Below are 26767 nucleotides of genomic sequence, written 5' to 3'. Positions count from 1 at the left end.
AGTTCCATCTTCAAGACTTGTTCTGAAGAAAGAGGCCATCCAGTTTACACACCCCATCATTCTAAAATTCCGTGTGCTAAATATACTTCTCACCATGAAAAGTATTTAAAAGTTTAATTACAAACTGTCATTTATTAAACTAAAGCTGTAACAACCTTGATTTTAAGAAGCGATATAGTTCATTCATCAAGACCATGGGGTTGCACACAGGTAACTGAGACACTAACCTGGCCTGCAGAACCTTCATTAAAGGGCAAAAATGCACAAGAAAAGACCCAGTTTAATACTCAAGGCCCAATCTGAAGCTTCAAGGTAGGCTGGTAAAAAACACTCTGTTCATTTTTATATTAAAAATATTTGGTATGGAAGTCACTGAGATACAAACATGGAATTCCACTAGGCTATTTTTAAACATGATCAAATTTTAAAGGGCTGTTCTGCTCTGAAATATAATTATCACATTGAAGCCACAGATATACTCACCTCTCAATGCATAGGCAAAATTTTGATTTCATAAAAGTCTTCTGATAATGCCTTTGAATACGAATATTTTGAGTTTCAGATCGTTTCGCAGACATGGCAGTGAAGATTCCTGACCTCTTACTATAGACACAAAGATAAGGCTGTTAATAGTCACACGATCATTACCTGGAAAAAATATATGTATCAATATGTACTATGTATCACAGAAGAAACATGATTGAGAAGGACATGTTATATGGCCAATGATTCACTTCATAACCAGCACTTAAGTCATGTGAAATAACTGAGCTGATGGGAAGAAATGGGGCTGGAACATATGGCCCTGCTATGACCACTCAGGTCAATTTCTACTGATACTCAGAGATGAATGGTGCCAAGACAATACCCAATCAGTTTTACCAATTAAGACAATCCATTCACCTTGTTACAAAGAGTAATTCCACCATGACAAGCATAATCATACTCCAAAAGAGACTACCAAGGACTCGAGCTGCTCAGACTGTAAACAGAGGTTTAACACCAAGACATAGTACATTTTTGTTGACGCACCTAATGTTATGTTAATAAAAATAAAAATCAGCGTAACTTATGCTTTGAATTTGTGAGAGCCCAAGAAAAATTTCACAAAGCTATAAATCTGAATCATATCTAAAATGTGCAAGTATATCACCACTTCAGATCTGCTTTTGTTTAACAGTATATATTTTGCAGTCATAGGAGTACTAAATCACTAGATAGGTGGGTTTTGCTATTGTTTTTATGTATTTAGTTTTTAACATGTGCTGGAAGTGTGAGACAAAATTGCTGTTTCTTCCCACAAAACAAAAAAGTAGCATGCTTGTGCCAAGTGCAAATAAAGCCACATACCTTAACATGCCATACGTTTTATACCTAAGGGCTCGTCTACAGTGGGGGGGCGGGAATCGATCTAAGATACGCAACTTCAGCTACATGAAGCTGAAGTCAAAGTATCTTAGATCAATTTAGCTCTTGTCCTCACAGCGCGGGATTGACATCCGCGGCTCCCCCTGTCGACTCCGCTACCGCTGTTCGCACTGGTGGAGTTCCGGAGTCGACTGGAGTGCTTTTGGGGATCAATATATCGCGTCTAGATGAGACGCAATATATCGATCCCCAAGAAATCGATTACTATCCGCCAATACGGTGGGTAATCTAGACGTACCCATAGTTTCCAAATCAGTAAGTCTATTTGAAACTATCTGTATATTCATAATATTCTTAATCATCATCAAACCCCACAAAAGCTCTGGAAGAAAAAGCAAAATATGTAGATGGAGCCTAAGAAACCTAATCAGACTCTGACAACCAAGCACCCTGTAATGCCATAGAGTAGAGCTTCCTATATTCTCTCTTTGTTAATGCTCCAGAGTTTGCACTGCCAGCTAGCATTCAAATATCTGGTCAATCCAACTCTCTGTACCTAGGCAAGCAAATGATGCTGGAGATGCTTAAAAAGAAATCTAATTTCCATGGACATGTATCAGCAGAACATTTAATACACATGGGTAATAAATATAGAACATTTTATGGTCATGGAGCAGAAATAAAACTTAGATAAGGAACAAAAATTAACTTTGACCTCATTATATACTGTACTACCTTCACAAATTATTATCCCATCACAGTAGAAATCTCTAAGATCCCATTGGGCACCATTAGAAGCATATTTCCTTCTGATCTAAAAGTCATACAGTTCACACTTCAGAAGCCAATCCACTAGTGCAGTGATTCTCAACCTTTCCAGGCTACTGTACACCTTTCAGGGGTCTGATTTCTTTTGCGTACCCCAAGTTTCACCTCACTTAAAAACTACTTGCTTACAAAATCAGACAAAAAAATACAAACATGTCACAGCACGCTACTACTGAAACATTGCTTACTGTCTTCTTTTTATCATATAATTATAACATGAATTGATTGGAATATAAATATTGCACTTTGCATTTCTGTGTGATACCCGAGCCTGTTTTTCACTTGTGAGCCTTGTCATTCTGAGAGGCAGTGAAGCAACACCAACAATTAAGTTTTTCTCCATATTGAGACTATTCCTGTAAAGTGTTGTAAAACTAGGAAAATATTGTATCTAGATGAGTTGACGTACCCTTTGGAAGACATCCGTGTATCCCCAGGGTTATGTGGATCCCTTGTTGAGAACCACTACTCTAATGGACCAGCACGATCAGTAATAACATTTCTAAATATATGTCACATATGATCCTGAAGATCAGATATATGTGTGACTATGTCTACTACTGTTAATAGGTAATTTTGGATCAAAGCTGACATTTTTTATTGTGAAAGGGAAAAATGTCACTTTGCATTTTTCAGTAAAACTGCTCAGCAACTGGAACACAGAACTCCATCCTTAACAGGTTAAAGAAAACATCAATCTTTAGCTGTGCACAGGTTAGCAATACCGCTGTCTAGAAAAAGGGATGAAATGACGTCATCTTGGATGAAGCAATGTCATTAAGATTTCCGTGTTCTGAAGGAAGTTTTCAAATGTGCTTAAGGGATTTAAGAACATACATCCATTTTAAAGCCAATGGGATGTGTTCCTAAATCCCAAAGGTGCTTTTGAAAATCTTTCACTCTACTTCTACACATTTCTAAAGTCTTTGTTTTTAAAGCTTGTATTCCATTTATGATTTTTTATCTTTCAAAACAAAAAGTCCACAGTTCCCTAATTCATCAACTAATTCAATCACTTTCCCATGCACTGTGTGCACGAGGATAAGAAATCAGTCCAAACACTAGAAAAACTTTCATGATGAAATAGATAAGGCTGGCCTGACACTTAAAATCTAAATGCAAGATGTTAATTCCCCACACACTTTTTTTAAAAGCATCATACATCATTATATTAAGAGACTCACAACAGCCTCAAAGGTTAATTCATTAGCTGTTCAATTTGTGGCACTCAGTTTTGTAGCTGTATTTTCACCTCAATAACCTGTAATATATGCAAAGGGGAGACAACCTTTTTTTAGTAATTTAGTATGACAATATTGATTCTGTTTCCAAATTTTAAAATATATCAACTCATAAACAAAAACAATAGTAATTTAAATGACTATTCCTAATTTCATCTGATGATGTCCAAGTGCTTTACAAAGGGAGGGGGTATTACTAACCCTTTTACAAGCAGAGAAACTGACGTGAAGAATGGATAAGAAACTTGCCAAAGGTCACACAACAGAAGGATTGAGAACACAACACAAGTCTTCTGAAATAGCTCCTAGGCCAGAGTTTCTCAAACCTTTGGAAGCTGAACCCCACTCCAGAAAAATGAAACCTGACACACTCACCCACTGAAATCACAGAAAGTATATAAATTATATTCCTGGGGGAATTCTGCACCACTGCACATGTGCAGAATTTATGTCCCCCCCAGATTTCTTTGCTTCCCCGCAGAAAAATGACTTTCTGACAGAGAAACAAAGAGAAGCCACAAGAGCGGTCATGCGACCGTCCCCAGCGGTATGTTTCGGGGGCCCAGGGCAGCCGGCAGAGGCCAGGAGGAGGGACTGGGGAAGACTCAGCTGGTGGCTCCTACCCTGCGCTGGGCTCAGCTGCTAGTCCTGGGGAGGACAGGACTTCCTCTTCCCTTGCACGGCATCCAGGGCTGGGTCAGACCCACTCCAAGATTTCTCCCTCGGCTGAAGGAAGTTCTGAAAACTGCTCCTCTGCCCCCCCACTGACTGCACCCATCACTCCTCAGCTGCAGGGGGAGGGACCCTGTACAGGGAGCTTCTCCACCATCCATGCAACCTTTGTGCACCCAGACTCCCTTATATCCAGACACTCCCACCGAGCCTCACCCTCCCACACCCCAATGAGCCCCACACGCGACCCGGACACAGTGCAAGAGCTGGGATTGCCCCAGAAACATCCCAGAGTCCTGCCCCTCCACACCAGGTGCACCAAGATAGCAAGAGAGAGGGACAGAGTCTCACATGTATGCTCAGCCCTCACCCCCAATCCAGGTGTGGGGCAAGCAGGCTCTGGATGGCAGGATCCAATTATGGAAGGGCTTAGTGTGGGGCAGATCCAGGTGTGGGGTGAGAAGTTTCTGTGTGGGGCAATCTGAAGCAGAATTCCCCCAGGAGTATCTTTGCATGCACACTCTTACCTATGCTCATAACACTTTTGGAAATGCTGGTGTAGATATTCGTAATGTCATGCTCTCTCTCCTTTCTTACATGTACTTTCATGAACAATGAAATAGTTAAGAATGTTATTAACTAGTTATTACTTAGTCCTGCCTTGAGTGCAGGGGACTGAACTAGATGACCTTCTGAGGTCCCTTTCAGTCCTACACTGCTATGATTCTATGATTTAGAGCAGTGTTTCTCAAATGCAGCCACAAGGGGCTTTTTGTGTGGCCACAACAGCCTCCTGGGCAGTGATGGGGGGATGAAGTATTGGCATCTCCCCCTCCCTCCCTGTTCTTCTTGGATGAGCAGCCCTACACCATCTCTGGAGACAGGTGTGGCATAGTGCTTCAGGAGCAAGATGAGTTCTCAACCCACCTGGGGGCGGGGGCCAGCAGTGGGGCTTGGACTTCAGCCCTAGGGTAGTTATGCAGCAGGCTCCAGTGGCAGGGCTTCAGGATCCAGGCCACGGGGCTTTGTGTTCTGGTGCCCAGCTCCAAATGCTGACCCCAGCTCCAGTCCTGAGCTCCAGCCACGTGGTAGCGGGAGCTGGCCCTGCTACTGACCCCTAGCCCAACCCCTGGTTTCAGCCTCGCAACTCTGACCATGCAGCTCCACACACCTCCCATCACACCAGTCCCCCACTGCCTTCCCCATCCATTACCCTATCGCCCTGGGCACCCACTGCCTCCCACCAGCCCCACATCCATCCCCATATTGCCCCTGGCCTCCGCTGCCTCCCCCTCTCACTCCACCATTTAGGACTTAATTCATCCTGGGGCTTGCTGAGAAAAGTGATGATATTAACAAACATGCAAGTATCAATTTTCAGAGCAGACTTACTAGCTAGCTGGGAGGCTGTAATAAGTGACACCTGTATGTTTGTTAATATCACTTATCACAGCCTCTCAGCTAGCTACTAAGTGTGTTCTGAAAAGTGAGACTAATGAGCATACAAATATCACTTTTCACAGCATTATTTTTATTACTGTCTGGAAAAAAAATCCCTCATGTAAAGTACAATGATTTGGATGGATGGATATGCATATTTATCTGTTTTTCCTAAAGTCAATTAAATATTTTAAGGAAAAATGTCAGTGCAGCCACCAGTGAGAGATGGTGGCTGCACGCTGAGGCCACCAAAAATTCTGTTGTGAGAACCCTGAGTATCATCACTGCTATTCAGAGATAGCACTCATTGAAATGAATGGCCCAGTTCACGGCTCAGAACTTGTTTCAAGCTCAGTGCAAATTTGTCTTTGCATCAGCCATCATAACATCTTGTTTTAAAGGTCTTCCTCACAACCATAACAGCTAGAGAGACATCCTTTTTCTCTCTTTTTTTTTTTTTAAATGAACGAATAACTGTCCACATTTCGATAGCTAGTCCGTTGCATTTCCGAGACCTGTGCACCAGAGTTTGGGAAAAACTGCACAACTTCCCTACCATTAGATCGAATCATCTTCTCTGAAGCACTTTTGAATTTTCTGCATTCCAAATGTCAAAAGCTATAGTGAAACCGATGTGCCCTTAGTCAATTCAGTCCTTTTCTTATCATTCAAGTCAGCAGCTGAGAAAAATAATACCGAGCTTCCGTACTAGTGCTTTACCAACACCTCCTGGCATTTGACATTTACCAGGATCACCAGTTGCCAGAAACAGCTGTCCTAAACATGCAAGATGATGATGGAGGAGAAAGGGGAAAAAACAGTCTCATCAGGTTAAGATGTATTTTAGATAGGTAAACTATAACCCAGTCCTAATGGATGATTAATATATAAACCTGAAATTTTCAAAGAAGCCTTAGGGATTAGGCACTCAGTTCCCTTAGAACTTTAACAGAGTTGGGCATCTAACTCTCTTAGGTTCCTTTGAAAATTCCAGGCTTAAAAGCTCCTAAAGACAGGCAAACACCCAAGAATATTGTGTGACACAATTATTTCATAATCTGTACAATCACTTCACCCCAACACACTCTCCATAATCTGCCAGATAAGTTTATTACTTCACTGAAACTTGTTTTCCTTATTCTGGCTCCTTTTTAGTCCCTTACAGTCCATTAAGCCATCGCCACTCTATGGCCACAGACTTTGGCCTTGTCTACACTAATGCTAATTATGTTAGGTAAGTTATGTAAATTACATAATTTAACTCAATGAAATTTACACTGACTTAAAGCAGTGTTTACACCACACTATGTCAATGGGACTAGCTTCCGCCTCTCATTGAGGAAGAATACTGAAGTTGACAGTGTGACACTAGGCCTTGCAGGCGTATCCTGTAACCCTCATATTCCCCATTTATAGATAATTGTGATATTGCATATAAAACAGGCTGTGTGAGGTATCAGGGGAAAGGTTATGATCTGCTGAAAGTCACTCATATCTAAATAAGTATATCATTAATACATATGAGAATTGTGTTTTATGGCTGTCACTAAAATATGCTGTGGGTTTGGAAAGCGATTAGATACTAGCTCTCCAGGGGCAATGCCAAGGAAAGTAACCAATACTCAGGCAGGTGTCAAACAACCATTAACAGCTATTGTCCTTCAAGGCAGCTACAGTTCAATGCAGGGAGCGGCAACCTTTGACGTGTCCGCGGGTTTGGCCGATTGCAGCTCCCACTGGCCATGGTTCGCCGCTCCAGGCCAATGGGAGCAGTGGGGAGCAGCGGCCAGCACATCCCTCAGCACACACCGCTTCCTGCCACCCCCATTGGCCTGGGACAGCGAATTGTGGCCACTGGGAGCCGCGATTGGCCAAACCTGCAAATGTGGCAGGTAAACAACAGGCCAGGCCCGCCAGGGTGCTTACCCTCATGGGCCAAGGGCCAAAGGTTGCCGATCCTTGTTCAATGACTCAGCTGCATAAGGCCACACTAGGGGAATTGCTCACCCTTGCCTCGTAACTCAGGAGTGCCCACCAGACATGCCTGGACTTGTGTTCTCCAAACACATTGGACTGAGAGTTTAAAATAAAACACAGAGGTCCTATGCTTTGCCTTTCTCCTGCCCCCACCTATGCTATTCCCTCCTTCCTTATTTTAGCAATCATGCAACTGGCTGAACTTGGCAAACCTCAGTTTTATAAATGTCACAGAATGTGAATGTTATATGCAATATGGGACTAGATATTAATTTTGGAGATTCTCGTATTCAATGTTTGGCATTTACCGTCATTAGAAATGGGGAAGGAACGGGTGGCAGCATGTCTGTTAGCAATTATTATGGGAAATCTTGTTTAACTGTCACGTATTTTTTTCCTTTGTTTCCCACACTTCCATTGGTAAATACCAGCTAAGCTTCTGTTTGCTCAGATTTCTCTTTCCCATTCTTTTCCTGTACAGTTCATTCAGTAATGCCACAATCTATCTTTTGTGACAAATTTCATGGAGATGGCCTCCGATGTCAAAAACACTGGATTCTGTCATTGCTGAATGAATCAGGCCTGTAAGGAACCACGGAAGAGTTTGTTATGGCCTAGATAGGGCTTATCGCCTTCTCAAGGACAGGTTATTAACGGATGCCGCATACCAGTTTACTTTGCTTGTAGCCGGTTAGCCCTGTGTGAATGAGGAAGTGCAGAAAGCCCCTGGCCGCAGTCCAAGGGGGGCGACCATGGCTGATGGAAAGCCCCGAATTGCATAGGCATAAGCTGCATTGCATGGTATTAGCATAATGCTATAAGTGCTACAGGGTATATGTTGCTTTGGACTTCGCTCCCCATCTCTGTGACAGCAATGCTTGCAGTCCCCGTTGCGGGTGTGTCACGTTACCTTCATTAAAGCCAAATAACTCACTGTGTGTGTGTGGGCCTCATCCTTGCAAAGCACTCAGGCACGAACATTTGGCGCAGCGAGCAGGGCGCTCTGGGGGACGATGCCGTTTTGGCCGAAGGTAGGGAAAGTGGGGAAGCCACTGCTGTCACTACAGCGCATACCTGGGTGGCCCCAGACGGAACGCTGGGGGCCCGTGGTGCGGGTTCTGGCAGGGGGGGTGGCCCCTGCCGAGTGGCCGGAATTCCGGCAGGCGGCCGGTGTTACTCCCGCACAGCTGACAGAGGCTTTACAGCGGCTGCGGGCAAACCGGCGCTCTGGGATGGAATGGCGGGCCATGGGGGAGATCGGATGGCTCCTACTGACAGCCATCCAGGCCCAAGACGAGGAGGTGCTCCGCCTGCAGCGAGCCCTCAAGGGAAAAACACAAGAGTGCGTGGCACAGGCAGATGCCCGTGCCATGGCTCAGGCTGTTGTCACCTCCCAGGCAGAGCGGGCCCAGGAGCTGACACGATGGTGTGAGGTGTTAGTGGCCCGGGTTGCCAATCGGAGACGGCTCAAACTTGGGCGGCGGCCGGTGACTACGGCCCAGGTCCGTGCAGTGACAGCTGCCCCCTTCTGGGACCCTGAGGCATGGGATGGGAATATTTGGGGCTCATCCTCCTCCTCAGAGGAGGACGACGAGCACAAACCGGCGGCGGTGGTACACGTCCATCTGGTAAGGGAGCTTAGAGTCGAGGGCGACGAAATGAAGCCAGAGATCGTGCAGACCTACAAAACAAGTGAGTTGCAGGAGATCGTAAAGACGTTTCGCCAGGAGCCGGGGGAAGGTGTGTTGCGATGGCTGGTCTGAGTCTGGGACAACGCAGGAAACACGGTGCTGCTTCTATGGTATGAGTTGCAACAGTTGGGTGTCATGGCACAAGACGCACAGGTACAAGCGGAAATGTCCAACCCCCCAAACCCGAAGGGACCTGAGGGGCAGGATTTGGAATGCCCTCCCTCTACCGCTGGTTGATGGTAGCTATAGACACGGCCTACCCATCGGCGGGGGAATTGGAAGCGCAAGTAGGCCCCTGGAAGACCATAGCAGAGGGGGTGCAGGCCTTGCGCCAGTTGGGCATGGCCTGGGCAGTGGCCACGGGGGGTATGGAAGAGCCGCCCTCTTGCATATGGCCCCCGATGAGTTAAAACCCTCACTCCTGGCTGTGGTAATGGCAGCGGATCGGCGGGTTGGAGAACTAGCAGCCACTCTCATGCAATTAGAGACAGCCTTGGCCGGGGCACAACCCAGGGCCATCCGAGCTGCCAAGGGGCAGCAGAGCAAGGGACAGGCCGGCAAGGGACTGGAGAAGGGGGAGTTGCGAGTGCCTCGGAGGGTCTTGTGGTCCGACCTCTTGGAGATGGGAGTCCCCCGAGAGGAAATAGATGGGAAGCCCACGGCCGACCTGTACAAGCGATGGGTGCAACTGCCTGCCTCCAAGCAGAGCGCAGGACCTGAGGGGGAGAGGGGTGTGGAGCCAAACAAGCCAGCGGAGCCTTCCGCTCCACCCGCAGAGTGGCAGCTGCCCCGTCCCTACTGAGGGTGTGGCGGGTCCTCCGCTCTGTGCGTGGCTGCAGCCACCTACGGAAGGGAGGCGGGGGACCAACGCCCCTATGTACCCTTAGGGATCCACTGGCCCAGGGGAGGCGTCCAACAGGTTCTGGCGCTCCTGGATACCGGGGCTGAAGTCACGATTCTGCATTCCGCACAAACCCAAGGCCGAGCCACCCTGGTGAAAGGCCTAGGCGGAGCTGAGACCCCGGCGTATGAGGTTACGGTTACCTTGACTCTGGGGAAAGCTCCTCCGTTCCAAGCCACAGTCCTGGTGGCGGCCATCGGGGAGTACATCCTGGGCATCGACGTTCTTTGGGGGCGTTCAGTGGACACGCAGTATGGCCTGTTTGCATTCGGCCACCCCCGGTATGTAAGCGCGGAACAGGCGCGGGAGGTACGGACGTTAATGATCCTGCGAGGCGCCCCACGTTGGGAACCTGTAGTACTGCCTCTCCCAACGGCCGTAGTGTCCAGAAAGCAGTACCGCCTACCGGGGGAGGAGGAAATCACCCAAACAATTAATGCGCTGCTAGAAGCCAAGGTTATCCGGCCCACCCTGAGCCCCTATAACAGTCCCATCTGGCCTGTGCGGAAGCCGGATGGAACGTGGCGCATGACAGTCAATTACCAGGAGCTGAACAAAGTGACGCCCCCGCTGATGGCGGTCATACCAGACATGGTCACCTTGGTCGAACATATCGCAGCCGCGGCCCAACCGTGGCACGCCGTATTAGATTTGGCGAATGCCTTCTTTTCTATAGCTATTGCCCCAAGTAGCCAAGAACAATTTGCGTTCTCACGGCAAGCACGCCAGTATACCTTTTGTGTGCTGCCGCAGGGTTGGAAACACTCCCCGACCATATGCCACCAGTTGGTCAGCGCCAGTTTGGCCCGGATACAGTGGCCACCCCAGACCCACCACTATCATTACATTGATGATGTTATGGTATCCGGTCCCTCCCAAGAGGTGGTAGCGGATGCGCTGCATGCTGCAGTGGAGGGCTTGGAAGCGCGGGGCTGGACGATCAACCACCAAAAGATACAGGGGCCCGCCCAAACTGTAGTGTTTTTAGGCATTCTGTGGGCAGGACCAGAACAACAGATCCCTCAGAAGGTGCGCCAAACCGTACAACGCTATCCCACACCCCAAACCAAACCAAAAGAGAGTTACAGGCGTTCCTTGGTTTGCTTGGGTTTTGGCGCGCATTCATTCCCCATCTTGCTTTTCTTATGCAGCCATTACAAACCTTAGTGCTGAAAGCGGCGACCTGGCAGTGGACACGTGGTCATCAGACTGCCTTTGAGTTGTGCAAGGACGTCTTACTTACGCACACTCGCCTCCGTGCTCCACAGCCAGGAGTCCCATTCGAGCTGGAGGTCACTACAGTGGCAGATGTGGTGTCCTGGGGACTCTGGCAGCCGGTAGGGTGGCAGCAAAAAGAACCCATCGGCTTTTGGTCCCGAGCTTTGAATGGGGTGGAGAGTGGCTACACCCCTCTGGAGAAACAAATCCTGGCGGTGGTATGGGCGTTGCAGGACACCGAGCATATCGCTGGCCCTATGCCAGTAGTGGTACGCACGCCCATCCTCCTAGGGCGCTGGGTAAGGGAGGACCTCGCCCAAATTCAGACCGGAGTCGCGCAGAGCATGCATCTCACACCACCACCGTACCTGCGGGGCAGACCGTGTCCCCGTGAGCCGCCCAGGCACAACTGTGGTGCGAGCCCACTTGTTTGTTTTGTGTCCTTCCAGTTAAGGAGGGTTCCTGGTTTTATCCTCCATACTGGCTGAGCTCAGATCGTTCCCTGGCCCTCCTTTCCTGCACTAATACAAGTGACGGGGGACTGCAATGGGAGCGAGGGGAGGCTCTCTGTAAACTTGTTTCCTTACCTCCAGCAGGTTTGATGAATCGTGACCCCGGTGAGGCAGAATGGCATGTATTGGCAAGCGTCTGGTGGACTCTACCACTGCAAGAACCCCGGGTGGCCATCATTTTGGCCACGGGGGAAGGCTGGGCCTATGTGCTACCGGAAGGGGAAGACTACCTGCGTATGGCCTCGCTCTCATGACTTTCACGACACTCCTTGTGAAAGGTGGGCTGGCTTGGGAGGCTGTCCCGCCCCGATAATGCGTGGGTGGCATTGGCCCAAACTGCTGTTAATACAACATATTTTTGTCTCCCCAGGGTGTATGCGATAGGCGCTCTTATGGAAACCTGTTTTATTGGAGTTAGCGCCACCCCCGAATCGCTGAAGAAGGCTTCATTGTTGTTTACAAGCCCTAAGCGCATGAATTATCTGGATTTGTATGCCCTGGGAGTAGCCTGGCAGACTAAAATGGATGCAACCATGTATTCCTTTCGCCTGGCCAATGTTACCCCTGCAGAGACGTGTGTTTATTTTAGAAATGCTAGTAGTAATATTGTTGATCATAGTAATCAAGAGTTAAGTTGCCAAACTACGATGGATGTGAGTTTTGCTCGCGGGCACTCAAAATTACCTATCGGGTGGTTTTTGCTTTGTGGGAGAATTGCATATACTTATGTTCCCACCAATAGTGCGGGGGGCCCTTGCATGATAGGCCGAGTGACCCCCTTGATGCTGCTGCCCCCCCCCCATAAGCCGTGCCCGCCACCAACGGGACACCATTCCCTTAGATTCTACCTGCAAAGCTGAGGTGACCCTGTATTCGGAAGGGAAGGTGGCAGCCCTCATGTTCTCCCTGGTGGGCATCCCCGGCATGGTTGCACATAATTACCATGCGGTAGCCCACCTTGTGTGTACAGTTGCCAAGGCCATTAATTTAACCTCTACTGTTCTTGCCTTGCTTACCCAAGAATTGGGCGAGGTACTCCAGGGCATGTTGCAAAATCGTTTAGCCATTGATTATTTGTTATTGCGGCATGGCCACTCTTGCCAGGATTTTGCTGGTATGTGCTGTTTTAGTGTTACAGATGCAGAGAGCTCCATAGAGGCAACATTGAAGGATCTGCGCCACCTAGCGGAAGGCATCGGCCAGCAACAGGGAGATTTTTGGCTTTGGTCCTGGCTCACCTCCCTCCATGGTTGGACTGCACATCTTCTCCAGGGCCTGTGTGTTGGCCTCCTGGGTTTTTTGGGCCTTTATGTGTGTTGCGGCTTGCTTAGCTTCTGTGGCCTGTGTGGCCGACGGTGCTGTTTTCCAGGCCCTACTTCTATCCCCTCGGGGTCGTCTGAGTCGGTTTACGCCACCGTGTATGCCGCCGTCGTTTGAGAAGGCGAGGGGAGGAATGTAAGGAACCACAGAAGAGTTTGTTACGGCCTAGCTAGGGCTTATCGCCTTCTCAAGAACAGGTTATTAGCGGATGCCGCATACCAGTTTACTTTGCTTGTAGCTGGTTAGAACCGCCTAGCGTGGGAAGCCCCTGTGTGTATGGGGAAGTGCAGAAAGCCCCTGGCCGCAGTCCAAGGGGGGCGGCCATGGCTGATGGAAAACCCCGAATTGCATAGGCATAAGCTGCATTGCATGGTATTAGCATAATGCTATAAGTGCTGCAGGGTATATGTTGCTTTGGACTTCACTCCCCATCTCTGTGACAGCAATGCTTGGAGTCCCCGTTGCGGGGGACGTTACCTTCATTAAAGCCAAATAACTCACTGTGTGTGTGTGGGCCTCGTCCTTGCAGAGCACTCAGGCACGTAACAGGCCAAACAGAAAGAAGAGAGCTTGTCCCAAATATTTCAGCAAATAACACTTTCAAAAACACAATACCGAAGAAATAAATAACAATTTAATAGAATTGTATCTAGTTACGATTTACACATCCAGACTTCGTAACGTTAACTGTGCAACTTTACTGCTGCATAACAAGTTCAGTGAAGTTTTAGTATTTCATTTTTTTAAGAAGTCCCATTGACTTTAAGTCTTGTTTAATATTAAGCATCCTGACAACTGTCACTCAAACATTTGCCTCTGCTGTCATTCTTTCACTCCGACCAGCTGAAATGTCATAAGTAGTGATACAGGAAGTAAAAAGTTCACTTTTTCTGACTACTAGAATTTATTCCCAGAGCTTTGGCATAGGTAGTCTCCCCTACTCCCCCTTCTGGATCTCTTGCCTCCACTATGCCTCTGAGCCCTGGTCTACACTACGAGTTTAGGTCGAATTTTGCAGTGTTAGATCGATTTAACCCTGCACCCGTCCACACAACGAAGCCATTTTTGTCGACTTAAAGGACTCTTAAAGTCAATTTCTGTACTCCTCCCCACCGAGGGGATTAGCACTGAAATCGACATTGCCGGGTCGAATTTGGGGTGGTGTGAACGCAATTCGACAATATTGGCCTCCAGGAGCTATCCCAGAGTGCTCCATTGTGACACTCTGGACAGCACTCTCAACTCAGATGCACTGGCCAGGTAGACAGGAAAAGCCCGGAAACATTTGAATTTCATTTCCTGTTTGTCCAGTGTGGCGAGCTGATCAGCACAGGTGACCATGCAGTCCCAGAATCGTAAAAGAGCTCCAGCATGGACCGAATGGGAGGTAATGGATCTGACTGCTGTTTAGAGAGATGAATCCGTGCTATCCGAACTCCATTCCAAAAGAAGAAATGCCAAAATATTTGTGTCATAAGCATAAGTCCCAATTCTGAACCTTAGTGTCCAAAATGTGGGTGCCTGCATGAACCCTCCAAGCTTAATTACCAGCTTGGAACTGATAGCGCTGCCACCAGCCAAAAATTCCAGTGTCTGGCTCACTCTGGTCTCCCCAAAACCTTCCCTGGGGGACCCCCAAGTCTCACAACAAGGACTACCCCACTCCCTTCCCTTCTTACCTCCTCCCAAGATTTTCCCGCCTGGGTACACTAGGAAATCACTGTGTTTCACACAGAGAGATCAAGTTTCTCTCACACCTCCCTCAGAGTCCCTGCAATGCAAGCTTTGTAACTCTACACAAAGAATTTCTCTTCCCCCCATCTTCTTCCTCCACAATTCCTGTGATCAATTCCTTGAGCCCAACTAAGAAAAAATCCAACAAGTTTAAAAGAAGCTTCATATAAAAAGAAAGTAAAGAATAAAAATGGTCTCTGTATCAAGTGACAAATATACAGGTCATTGGCTTAAAAGAAAACAAAATGAATAAACAGCTTATTTAAAAAGTAATACAATTAAAACATTCCGCAAACTACAACACACGTAAATACAAAACAATATAAAAACCTATATTCTTATACCTGTCTTACAACTGGGAAAGAAGATTAGAAAGCTGAATATAGAAAGATCACTCTCAGAGCCGAGAGAGCACAGAGACACAGACAAAGGACACACACCCAAAAATTCCCTCCCTGAGCTTTGAAAAATCCGGCTTCCTGATTGGTCCTCTGGTCAGGTGTTTGGTTCCCTTTGTTAACCCTTTACAGGTAAAAGAAACATTACCCCTTAGCTATCTGTTTATGACAATTTGAAAAAAATCTCTAAGGGCGTGATGGTCAGAGGCTACAACAGGAACCCGCAACAGTGCAGCATGAAAATTAAGGAGTTCAGGCAAGCTTACCAAAAAACCAAAGAGGCAAACAGCTTCTCCAGGTCAGAGCCCCAGACATGCTGCTTCTATGATGAGCTGCATGCAATTCTAGGGGGTGGGCCTTCCACTACCCCACCCCTTTCTGTGGACATCTGCAAGGGGGGAGTCTCATGCATCAGGGATGAGGATTTTGGGGACGAGGAAGATGAGGAGGTGGAGGAGGATGAGGATAGCATACAGCATGCTCCCTGACACCCAGGACCTGTTTGTCACCCTGGAGCCAATACCCTCCCAACCCTCCCAAGGCAGGCTCATGGACCATGAAGCCAGAGAAGGCACCTCTGCTGAGTGTACCTTTGTATACATAATGCATATATAAAAGCATGCATGTTTAATGATTAATTTGCCCTGAAGACTTGGGATGCATTCGCAGCCAGGACAGCCCCTCCTTTTAAATGGCCAATCCAATGAGTGCTTGGTATGGGAAAGGAGGGCGCTGTTGTTTGAAACCATTCCCACATATTATGAAGGTTGAAGAAGCTGAAAGACAGTGGCTTACCCTGGCTTAGCATTCCTGCAAGCTGAATTCTGTTCCCTCGCCCTGCATGTGTAATCTCACACAAACCGGCAGACCCACAACATAAGAGGCAAAATGCGACCTTGTACTGAAAGCACGTGCTATGTAATGTTAACAGCTTGGTTCACTGTGAAAGAGTCTACCCATTGTTCTCTAAAATGTGTCTTTTTGAATACTACTCTCCCTTTTTTCCTCCCGCAACTACAGATGTTTCAACAGTACTCCCATCATCTCTGTCCCAGAGGCCAGAGCAGATAAGAAGGCAAAAAAAATGCACTCACAATGAAATGTTTTCTGAGCTCATGCAGTCCTCCCACACTGAAAGATTGCATGGAGGCAAACAATGTCAGAGTCCAGGAATGCACAAAACGAATGCCAGGACAGGAGGGACAAATGAGATGAGAGATGGTGGGAGCAAGATGAGAGATGGCAGCAGTGCGATGAGCAGAGGCAGGATGCAATGCTGAAGCTACTGGGGAAATCACACTGATATGCTCCAGCATCTGGTGAAGCTGCAGGAAAGGCAGCAGGAGCACAGACCGCAGCTGCTGCCTCTGTGTAACCGCCTGCCCTCCTCCCCAAGTTCCATATCCTCACCCAGATGCCCAAGAACGTGGCGGGGGGGGGCCTCCAGACCTCCAACCACTCCACCCCAGAGGACTGCCCAAGCAACAAAAGGCTGGCATTCAATAAGTTTTGAAGTGCAGTGTGGCCTTGTCCTTCCCTCCTCCCCTCATCCACCACCCCGCTCAGTGCGACTCTCCTCCCTCACCCCTCCCAGGCTACCTTGGCAGTTATTTCCCTATTTGTGTGATGAATTAATAAAGAATGCATGATTTTGAAACAATAATGACTTTATTGCCTCTACAAGCGGCGAGCAAAGCAGGGAGGGCGGTTGGCTTACAGGGAAGTAGAGTGAAGCTAGGGGGCGGGTTTTCATCAAGGAGAAACAGAACTATCACACCGTAGCCTGGCCAGTCATTAAACTGATTTTCAAAGCTTCTCTGATGCGCAGCGTGCCCTGCTGCGCTCTTCTAATCGCCCTGGTGTCTGGTTGAGCGTAATCAGCGGCCAGGCAATTTGCCTCAACCTCCCACCCCGCCATAAACGTCTCCCCCTTGCTCTCACAGATATTGTGTAGCACATAGCAAGTGGCAACAACAACTGGAATATTGGTTTTGCTGAGGTCTAACCGAGTCAGTAAACTGTGCCAGCAAGCTTTTAAACATCCAAATGCAGAATGATGGTAGAATGTGCACTTGCTTAGCCTATAGTTGAACATCTCCTTACTACTGTCCAGGATGCCTGTGTATGGCTTCATGAGCCATGGCATTAAAGGGTAGGCTGGGTCCCCAAGGATAACTATAGGCATTTCAACATCGCCAACAGTTATTTTCTGGTCTGGGATGTAAGTCCCTTCCTGCAGCTGTTCAAACAGAACAGAATTCCTGAAGATGCGAGTGTCTTGTACCTTTCCCGGCCATCCCACACTGATGTCGGTGAAATGTTCCTTGTGATCCACCAGTGCTTGCAGCACCAATGAAAAGTACCCCTTGCAGTTTATGTACTGGCTGCCAAGGTGGTCTGGTCCCAAAATAGGAATATGAGTTCCGTCTATCGCCCCACCACAAATATGGAATCCCATTGCAGCAAAGCCATCCACTATGACCTGCACATTTCCCAGAGTCTCTACCCTGGATATCAGCAAGTCTTTGCTTATGTTGGTTATTTGGATCACAGCAGCCTCCACAGTAGATTTACCCACTCCAAATTGATTCCTGACTGACTGGTAGCTGTCTGGCGTTGCAAGCTTCCAGAGGGCTATCGCCACTCGCTTCTCAACTGTGAGGACTGCTCTCATCTTGGTATTCTTGCGCTTCAGGGCAGAGGAAAGCAAGTCACAAAGTTCCATGAAAGTGCCCTTACGCATGCGAAAGTTTCTCAGCCACTGGGAATCATCCCAGACCTGCAATACTATGCAGTCCCAACAGTCTGTGCTTGTTTCCCAGGCCCAGAATCAGCATTCCACAGCATGAACCTGCCCCATTACCACCATGATGTCCGAATTGCCAGGGCCCGTGACAATGTTTTTGCCCCATCAGGCCTTGGGAGCTTAACCCAGAATTCCAATGGGTCGCAGAGACTGTGTGAACTGTGGGATAGCTATCCACAGCGCACCACTCCGTGAGTTGATGCTAGCCACAATATTGAGGATACACTCCACCGACCTACTGAGCTTAGTGGGGACATACACGATCGACTGTATAAAATTGCTTTCTAAAGAGCGACTTCTATAAATTTGACCTAATTTCCTAGTGTAGACATACCCTTAGCTATTTAGGAATGTAACTTAATAACATTAAGTACTCAACTACTTAGCAAGGCCAAAAAAGAATTTGAAGAACAGCTAGCCAAAGACTCAAAAATAGCAAAAAAAAAAAAAAAAAAAATTAAGTACATCAGAAGCAGGAAGCCTGCTAAACAACCAGTCAGCCAGTAAGCCTGACTTCTGTACTGGGCAAACTGGTTGAAACTATAGTAAAGAACAAAATTGTCAGACACATAGATGAACATAATTTGTTGGGGAAGAGTCAACATGGTATTTGTAAAGGGAAATCATCCCTCACCAATCTACTAGAATTCTTTGAGGGCAGTCAACAAGCATGTAGACAAGGGGGACCCAGTGGATACAGAGTACTTAGATTTTCAGAAAGCCTTTGACAAGGTCCCTCACCAAAGGCTCTTAAGCAAAATAAGCTGTCGTGGGATAAGAGGGAAGGTCCTCTCATGGACTGGTAACTGGTTAAAAGATAGGAAACAATGGGTAGGAACAAGTGGTCAGGAGTCTGTACTGGTTCCAGTCCTATTCAATATATTCATAAATGATCTGGAAAAAGGGGTAAACAGTGAGGTGGCAAAATTTGCAGATGGTCCCAGGCAGACTGCAAAGAGCTACCAAAAGATCTCTCAAAACTGGGTGACTGGGTAACAAAATGGCAGATGAAGTTCAACGGTGATAAATGCAAAGTAATGCACGTTGGAAAACATAATCCCAACTATACATATAAAAGAATGGGGTCTAAATTAGCTGTTCCCTGCCACTCAAGAAAGAGATCTTAAAGTAACTGTGGCTAGTTCTCTGAAAACATCCACTCAATGTGCAGCAGCAGTCAAAAAAGTGAACACAGTGTTGGGAATCATTAAGAAAGGGATAGATAAGACAGAAAATATCATATCGCCTCTACATAAATCCATGGTACGCTCACAACCTGAATACTCCATGCAGATGTGGTCCCATCTCAAAAAAGATATATTGGAATTGGAAAAGGAGAAAGTAAATAAGGAAGTGTTAGGCTGTGGCTACACTGGCAGTTCTGCAACGCTGGTAGTTACAGCTGTGCTCGTACAGCTATGTACGGCCAGCGCTGCAGTGTGTCCACTCTGACAGCGACCAGCGCTGCAGCGTGTCCACACTTGCACCAGTTGCAGCGCTGTTATGAGTGGTGCATTGTGGGCAGCTATCCCACAGAGCACCTCGTCCCAATTTGTGCGTGTGGTTGTGTTTGTAAGGGACGGCATGAGGTCCGGTCATAACCTTCCAGCCCCTCCCCCCCACCAACCCCCCCCCCCAAGCTCCGCTCCTTTCCAAAACCCTGCTGCGTAGGAATCGGACCCCGCGCCTAAGAGGCAACATTTTTAATTTTTTTTTTTAAACTTACCCATCCGCTGCGGTCTGCTCCATGGTCCGCTCCTTGAGTGAAGCGCCGGCGCAAGGCGGCATGCCCCGCTCTCCCAGAGTAGAGCCCGCGGCGGCAGGCTTCGGCGCTCCGCGGGGCGCCAGCCATGAGAGTGGGCGGCAGGGCTTGTTCGCGCTCCGCCGGAGACGGAGTCGCGGAGCTTGCCACGCTCTGCGCGGAGCTCCAGCCGGATTGCGAGTCGCGGGCTTGCCGCGCTCTGACCGTGGCTCCACGCGAGGAGAGCGGAGTCGCAGGGCTTGCGCTCTCCGCCGGCGCCGGCAAGCCCGCGACTCTGCTCTCCCAGCTGAGCCCCCCGGCTGAGAGCCGGCGGAGCGCGGCGCAGCCGCTGGAGCCCGGCCGGAGCTCCGGCCAGAGCACGGCAAGCCACGCGACCCCGGTTGAGCTCTGGGCCTTTAAATAGCCCCCCCCGAGCCCTGGGGCAGTGAGGGGGTATTTAAAAGTCCTAGGGCTCCAGCTGCTCTTCCACCCGTCCTTCAAATAGCCGCCGGAGCCCGCTCCTCTTGCATTCCCAGCGCTCCCGCGGCTATTTAAAAGGTCCCGAGTAGAAGGTTTGGGGCTACTTAAAGGGCTGGGGTTCCAGCTGCCTCTGCTGCACCCCATGACCTGCCCACACCAGTCCGCCCCCCTGCCTGCAGCCAGCTCTGCACCCCATACCCAAGCCACTCTGCCAAACACCCTGTCTGTCTCCAGCCAACCCTGCCAACACCCCCTGCAGCCCTGCCCAAAGCAGCCACCCCCCCCCACACTGCTCACCCGCACCAGCTCTGCGCACTCTGCCCAGCACCGCACCCACTGCCTGCCCTGTTTCCAGTCAAACCCCTGCTGCACCCCACTGCCTGAAGCCAGCCCGCCCCACACCCCTTGTCTCCAACCAGCCCCACATCCCTTGCCCTGCCTGCAGCCAGACCCTACCTCCAGTCAGCCCCCCATGTCAGCCAGCCCCCTGCTGCTGCCCTGCAGTTTCCAGGGCATTAACCCCTGCAGGGAGCAGCTGGAACCAACACATGTGCACACCCCGGGGAGTGGCGGGGACCCACACATGCGAAACAGCAGTCATTAATAACCAATCAACATCATATATGATGCAATGTATATAATTTTATTATTCATATAGTTATGGAAAGTAAATAATACATGAAAGAAATGAGAGGCTTTTTTAAGTCATCCCTGCCGATCTGTGCTTTCTTCTCATCCCTGCGGCTTCTCTCTGGTATAGTCAATTCCTTTCTCTTGGCAGCCTTCTCCTTTATCTTGGCAGCCTGTTCCTTTTTCATGGTTTCCTTATCCCTCCAGTCTTGCAACTTTTTATTTTCTGTGGAATACAGATTCATAACTGCTTTCACCATCTCTTCTTAGTCTTCCTTGGTTTTTTTCTTAAGCTTTGCAGTCTTTCAGAAGTCTGCACTGATGGAGCAGTATTCAAGGTCACTTTAAAAAAACACAGAGAGATAAACTGTTAATACAGAGCCTGCATTGTTTTTAAGAGTTTTTGTAGCATCTGTTGTTGAGAGAGATATAGCACAAGAGGCCGCAGCTGCAGATAGAGAGGCGATTTCCACACACGCGGCTCACAGGGGAAGGGGGGTGCCCACTGTGGCTCACACTGAGGAGGGGCGTGGGGGGTTTCACTCTGTGAGCCATGGTTTCTGTGACTTGTGAAGCAAAGAGGCAGCTACAGGGAACTAACACTTGAACCTACACCACATCAGTGCCATCAGAAAGTACTTCAGAGCCATCTGTCACACGCAGCTCACCTGGGAAGTGGTGGGGTGGGGGTTGCTCTCTGGGAAGCCATGGTGGTTCTGTGATTGTGGAAGCAAAGAGCAGCTACAGGGAAATCAATGGCTATCACATGTAGTCATGTCTGCAGGCAGCCATTAGCCCCTCGCTCCAAAACATTTGATCCATTATAAAAAGCTGTCTTCACCAGTAACGGCTTCTCTGACTGTTCCTACTCCAATTCCCAGCGCTGCGTAGACGGCTTAGCTTTTCCTGGCTGGATGACTCCTGGAGTCACAAACCCAGTACCTCCTCTCGGGTTTCCTCTCAACCCTCCCTCCTCCTCCATGGTCTGCCCAGGGCAGTGGACGTGCGAGACAATGACAGAGGAGCTTAAAAGGTATGCTGGGGATACCTTCAAACCCTGGAGCAATTCGCGCGGTGAGTGTCCACACCTTGAATGACCGACAGGCGCATGCAACTTGAGCAGCTCGCTCGCGACGCTCGCTATCCCGTGCACATAGACGGCCGATAGCGCGGTAGTCACAGCGAGCGTCACTCCGCAAGCAGAGGGCGGACACGTAGGTGTGCAGCGCTGAGCGCTCGCGCGTTCGTCATGTGCGTAAACGAGATTAGTGACGTATTGCAGCGTCTGTGCAGCGCTGTAACTCGCGCTCTCTCTACGGTGCGCTATACACTTCAGACTGATGTAGAGCTCTCGACTTCGCCACGCTGTCATGTGTGTATTACCCCTCACTCAGCGCCACATAGGCAAACTTCTCAACAGAGTGTTAGCAATCGATGACTCTCTTAGTGGACTTATGAGCATTTCTAACGTAAAAACGGAGAGATATTATCTTTCCCTGACGCGCTCTACAGTACAATCTGTGAATGGAATAGGCATACGCATGTATTTGTCAGAAGCGGTGATATAGATGAGGGAAATAGTGTCTCTAATTATTTCAATCACAGCGACGATATAGATACAGGCCATGATGGAAACTCCGCTTTAGTTAGATGAGTGCTTGATTGTCGGTAATCCAGCCGATAGATGGTGAATAGAGGATTCAGGTGGACTTATAGGACTACTTAGAAAAAAACATATTCCTCGGAGTCAGTATCACTGTTTATGGCAAGAAGCGGAAGGAGGATGGTGATGCCGTGCCTCTCGCCTGCGCAGAAGCGTGGGATAGCTGGTGACTGAGATCTCAGGATAGTTGTGTCACTCACTGCGTTGTCATCATTGCTAGGCCATCTGTGTGGCGACTTGTGTTATTTTTCTTCTTGTGGTGTGGAGATGGCCTTTTCTGGCTACGCGCCCTGGTTGGCAGACAGAGTATATTGGGCTATGATGGGCCTTTTGTTTGACTCCTTCTCAGTTATGGTCCTGATTTACTATATATGTAATACTTAATTATTTATCACAAATAGCTATAGACTATGTATCTTTACTAGTGTGGGAGACTAGACAGTTTACTACTTAAAGTTAGAAGAAAAGAAAAAAAAAAAAAAAAAAAGTAAAATGTTAGGCTAGCCACTAAACCATAACCGTAACCCTTTTTATCTTGGGTGTAGGGAAGAAATAAATAAATAAAATAGTGCTAAACTGACCAAAAGTAGATTGCAAAGTCCACAGTATAACACAAGAGATCATGGCTGGTTCAAATAATTCTGTCAAACTTGTAGCGTTTTCCACAATTTCTGATTAACATAGGGTGACCAGACAGCAAATGTGAAAAATCGAGATGGGGGTGGGAGGGGTAATAGGAGCCTATATAAGAAAAAGACCCAAAAATCAGGACTGTCCCTATAAAATCGGGACATCTGGTCACCCTAGTTTAACAGGAAACCTCCATCTGCTCTAATCTCAGCTCTCTCCACAAACACAGGCACAAGTTCTGAACACAGTATGTATTCTATTTTTTTTCAACCCCTGTGACTCAAACCTATGCAACTTCTGTGGCATAAGAGTCTGGACAGGTGGAGGGAGAAAGTCACTCATCAGATCTCAAGCCTGGCAGACAAAGGCCTTTATTAAGTTACCTTTTTGGAAGTACCTCATGGTGTGGTGGTGATTTTGTTTGTTTGGTTTTGAGTTGTTATTTGTTTAGCAGGAGAGGGCCAAATTTGTTTGAACTGGTCTTGCCTGAGGCTCCTGTCACATGCAGTATAACAGTTTCATCATGTGGGAGGCATAATATCTTTATATTTACAGCACAGAACCTGCATGTATGCATTTAAACTGGCTAGGCAGCCTGGAGACATCACAATTAAACTTGGGTAGTTTTCAGTGTGGAAAATTGTATATGCTTAAAGTGGAAGTGGAAAAGGCAGGGGAGGAATAGATAATGAAACAGTGGAGGAGGACCATGGGGTGGGCACCACAGTTAAAACTGGGCTGTTTTCCATGTTGAATTTCTGATGCAATAAGAGGGCACGACTTCAGTTTTATATCACATCCAAGAATCGCACCTCTAGCAACCAAGTAACCACTTCTGACGCCTTTTGTTCAAAGGCAACTCTCTCTCAAGTATCACCTACTAAATTACCAGTACCACGTCCTACAACACCCTGGGTTTTCCCTTAGAGGTATTCCATCCAAAGTTCTCACCACCTAGACCTGAAATAAGGTCTTCCAGGGCCAGAAAAGTTTAAAGTCCTACCCCGTACCCTTACCCGACCCAGATCCTCTTCTGTTTTTGCAATATAAATTAATTGGACTAATTGGACATAACCTTACAGTCCCTTCCTCACTTCATATTATTTATATACAACCTTAGAATGTACTTTACTCCCTTTCTTACTCATCAATTTAAAATGAAACTACAAATGCCTCTTCTGGAGCCTCCCTTGACTACAAGGTCCCACCTAAGATAGCGCCCCAACCACAGAGAAGCTGAGGTGTTCCTTAGCAACACTTATGTGACCAGCAGCAGTCATCCTGAGCCTGCTTCAGAAATGGTTTGATTACACCGCCGTGGCTTTCCATGTGGACAGCTTTCTTGGACCTACATTTGCCTGTAATAGAAAACTGCAATTTTGGGAACCAGGAAGGAGAATTACATCAAATACATATTTAAATCAGGAATAACAATGCATTCTCTATGTGAAGTGAATATATCTTTTTTGCCATTTGCTTGGCCTTTCACATTGCTTAGTCCTTTACACCCCTTCTAAATTAAAAACCTCCAACAGTAAGAGTGAGAATTTTGCTCAAGCTTTCAAACCAAAAACAAACAAAATATCTTTATGCCATGAACAAACATGAAAAATGCCACCTTTGAGAGAGAATATTCCAGAAAGATTTAAACACATGAGAAAAGAGGCTTGACTTGTGCAGGAGGTCATCACTAGATGATCACGATGGGCCCTTCTTACCTTAAAGTCTATGAGTCAATGAGACTTGCAATATTAAGGCCCAGTCCTGCAAGGATTGGATACTCAATTATTGCGGATACTGGTACCAACCAAGATAGTTTTGACTGACTAACATGAAAAAAAGACAATGATTCCCAACAGTGAGTAGCAGCTGCTAATACAGTTTCTTCGCTTGTATTACTAGTCCAAGAAATCAAAAAAATCACGTTAGGCCTTCCTAAATCATCAATTTTTTAAAATTACTTTTGGATGGGGATTATGGAAGACCTTTATTTGCTTCTTTTTCGAGTCTTTAAAGTTAATGTTTTCAAGCTTTTCTACACACCAATTATGGCTGGAAACTAGAAATATTTACATAATTGCATGACTCCAGGAGCTAGGACCTTGAAGAAAACAGCATATATTGAGAGATTCATGATGAAACCACAAGATCCAGCAAGTCTACTTCACACTTCTAGGCCTAGTTTTACAAACCTTAAAACTACCAGACCCAAAAATACCAGATCTAGTTTCTTCCTTTATTGCCTTCTAAAAAGCCTTTTCACTAAAGATTGATTAACCACTTCTGCCTCTCTCTCAATGACCTTTGGTGTCCTAACCCCTGATGAAGTTTTGGTTTCAAAATAGCCCAAGGTACAACATGGGCAGCAAGACTAACGCATAACGTATTAGGGCTCTGAAGCAGTCCAGTCAGTGTCACAATGACTGAGAGGAGAAATAAGAAGGGAATTGTTCTCCTTTTGAGATTGTTCTCCATTGTCATCCTACTGAAGTCCCTCTCATGCACTTACTTCCCTGAAAGTTTTCTAAGCAGTTGCAGCTATGGGCCCAAACTATGCAGCAGCTGAGTGCAGCAGACAAACCCTGGGAACAGGGACTCCAACCAGGTCACACTCCCCAGTGGCTGGCACTGACCTGACCAGGGAGAAATAAAAAGTGGCTACACTTTCCCAAGCTCTGCCCATAGGTGAAGCAGATCTACAAGCTGCCGCTCACGGCAGACTTTACAGCTCTCCTTCCCCTTGCACGTGGCGCACTAGTGAGGACGCCATCATTAGGGTTCCGAGTCAAAGCTCCCACGAACAACCTCGGCCCGGGGGAAGATCGGGAGCGGGCCTGGCTGCATGGGCACCACAGCACAATTAAACACAGCGTCTGGAGGAGGCAGAGGGACTCGCGTGACTCGGCTCTGCGCCCAGTTCACCTGGACCTCGAGTCCCGCTCGGCCAGGGGAGCCAGCAGGCAAGGAGAGCGGTTACCTGAGCCGCACGGCCAAGCTGCCGCGGTCCGGGCCTGGAGCAGGAGCCGCGGAGGTCGGGGGGCTCCGGCTGGGGAGGGCGGGCGGCGCTCGGCGCTGGGGAGCAGCCGCTGCCCAAGCTAGCCCGAGGCTGTGCTGCTGCAGGATCCAGCCGCGTCCAGTCGCCATAGTGACGCCGGAACCCGAACGGCCCAGCGTTCCAAGCGGCCCGGCTACAAGCCTGCCCGCCCGCGTGGTGTTGCCTCTGCCTGGCCTTGCACGGGCACCCGCGGCGCGAGGGCGGCGTTGGAGTTGGCCAGGAGGTGGCAGCGGCCTCCGCACCCTGAAGTTACTGGCTGCAGCCCATTGACGGGCCTGGCTCTTCCACGTATCCTGGTTACAGGGGTTCCGCTGCCCCACACACACTCAACACATTTCAGCCCAGAGAAGGGCCCAGTCTAGGGTTCTATCTGGTAATGAGTCCCACATGCTGTCAGGGTTGCAGTCCAGGGCAGAGCGGGTCCACCCCCAACCACACCCTAAAACATCCCTGGATTGTGTC

General features: G+C 48.1%; 1 protein-coding gene across 1 annotated transcript in view; it reads right to left on the bottom strand.

Annotated features, from left to right (window-relative positions):
• Positions 1 to 26329, bottom strand: part of FBXO15 (F-box protein 15) — a 61558-nt gene extending 35229 nt beyond the window's left edge. Inside the window, exons 1-2 of the mRNA XM_032771690.2 lie at positions 26228 to 26329; positions 484 to 603 (exon numbers count right to left, since the gene is read on the bottom strand). Of these exons, the coding sequence (XP_032627581.1) occupies positions 484 to 578 (95 nt within the window). The 5' untranslated portion in view covers positions 579 to 603; positions 26228 to 26329. The remainder of the gene's footprint in view (positions 1 to 483; positions 604 to 26227) is intronic.
• Between the last annotated feature and the right edge of the window lie 438 nt (positions 26330 to 26767).

This window comes from Chelonoidis abingdonii, chromosome 2 (assembly GCF_003597395.2).
Source record: "Chelonoidis abingdonii isolate Lonesome George chromosome 2, CheloAbing_2.0, whole genome shotgun sequence".
NCBI classification, from domain to species: domain Eukaryota; kingdom Metazoa; phylum Chordata; order Testudines; family Testudinidae; genus Chelonoidis; species Chelonoidis abingdonii.
This window is presented reverse-complemented; position numbering and strand designations above follow the sequence as displayed.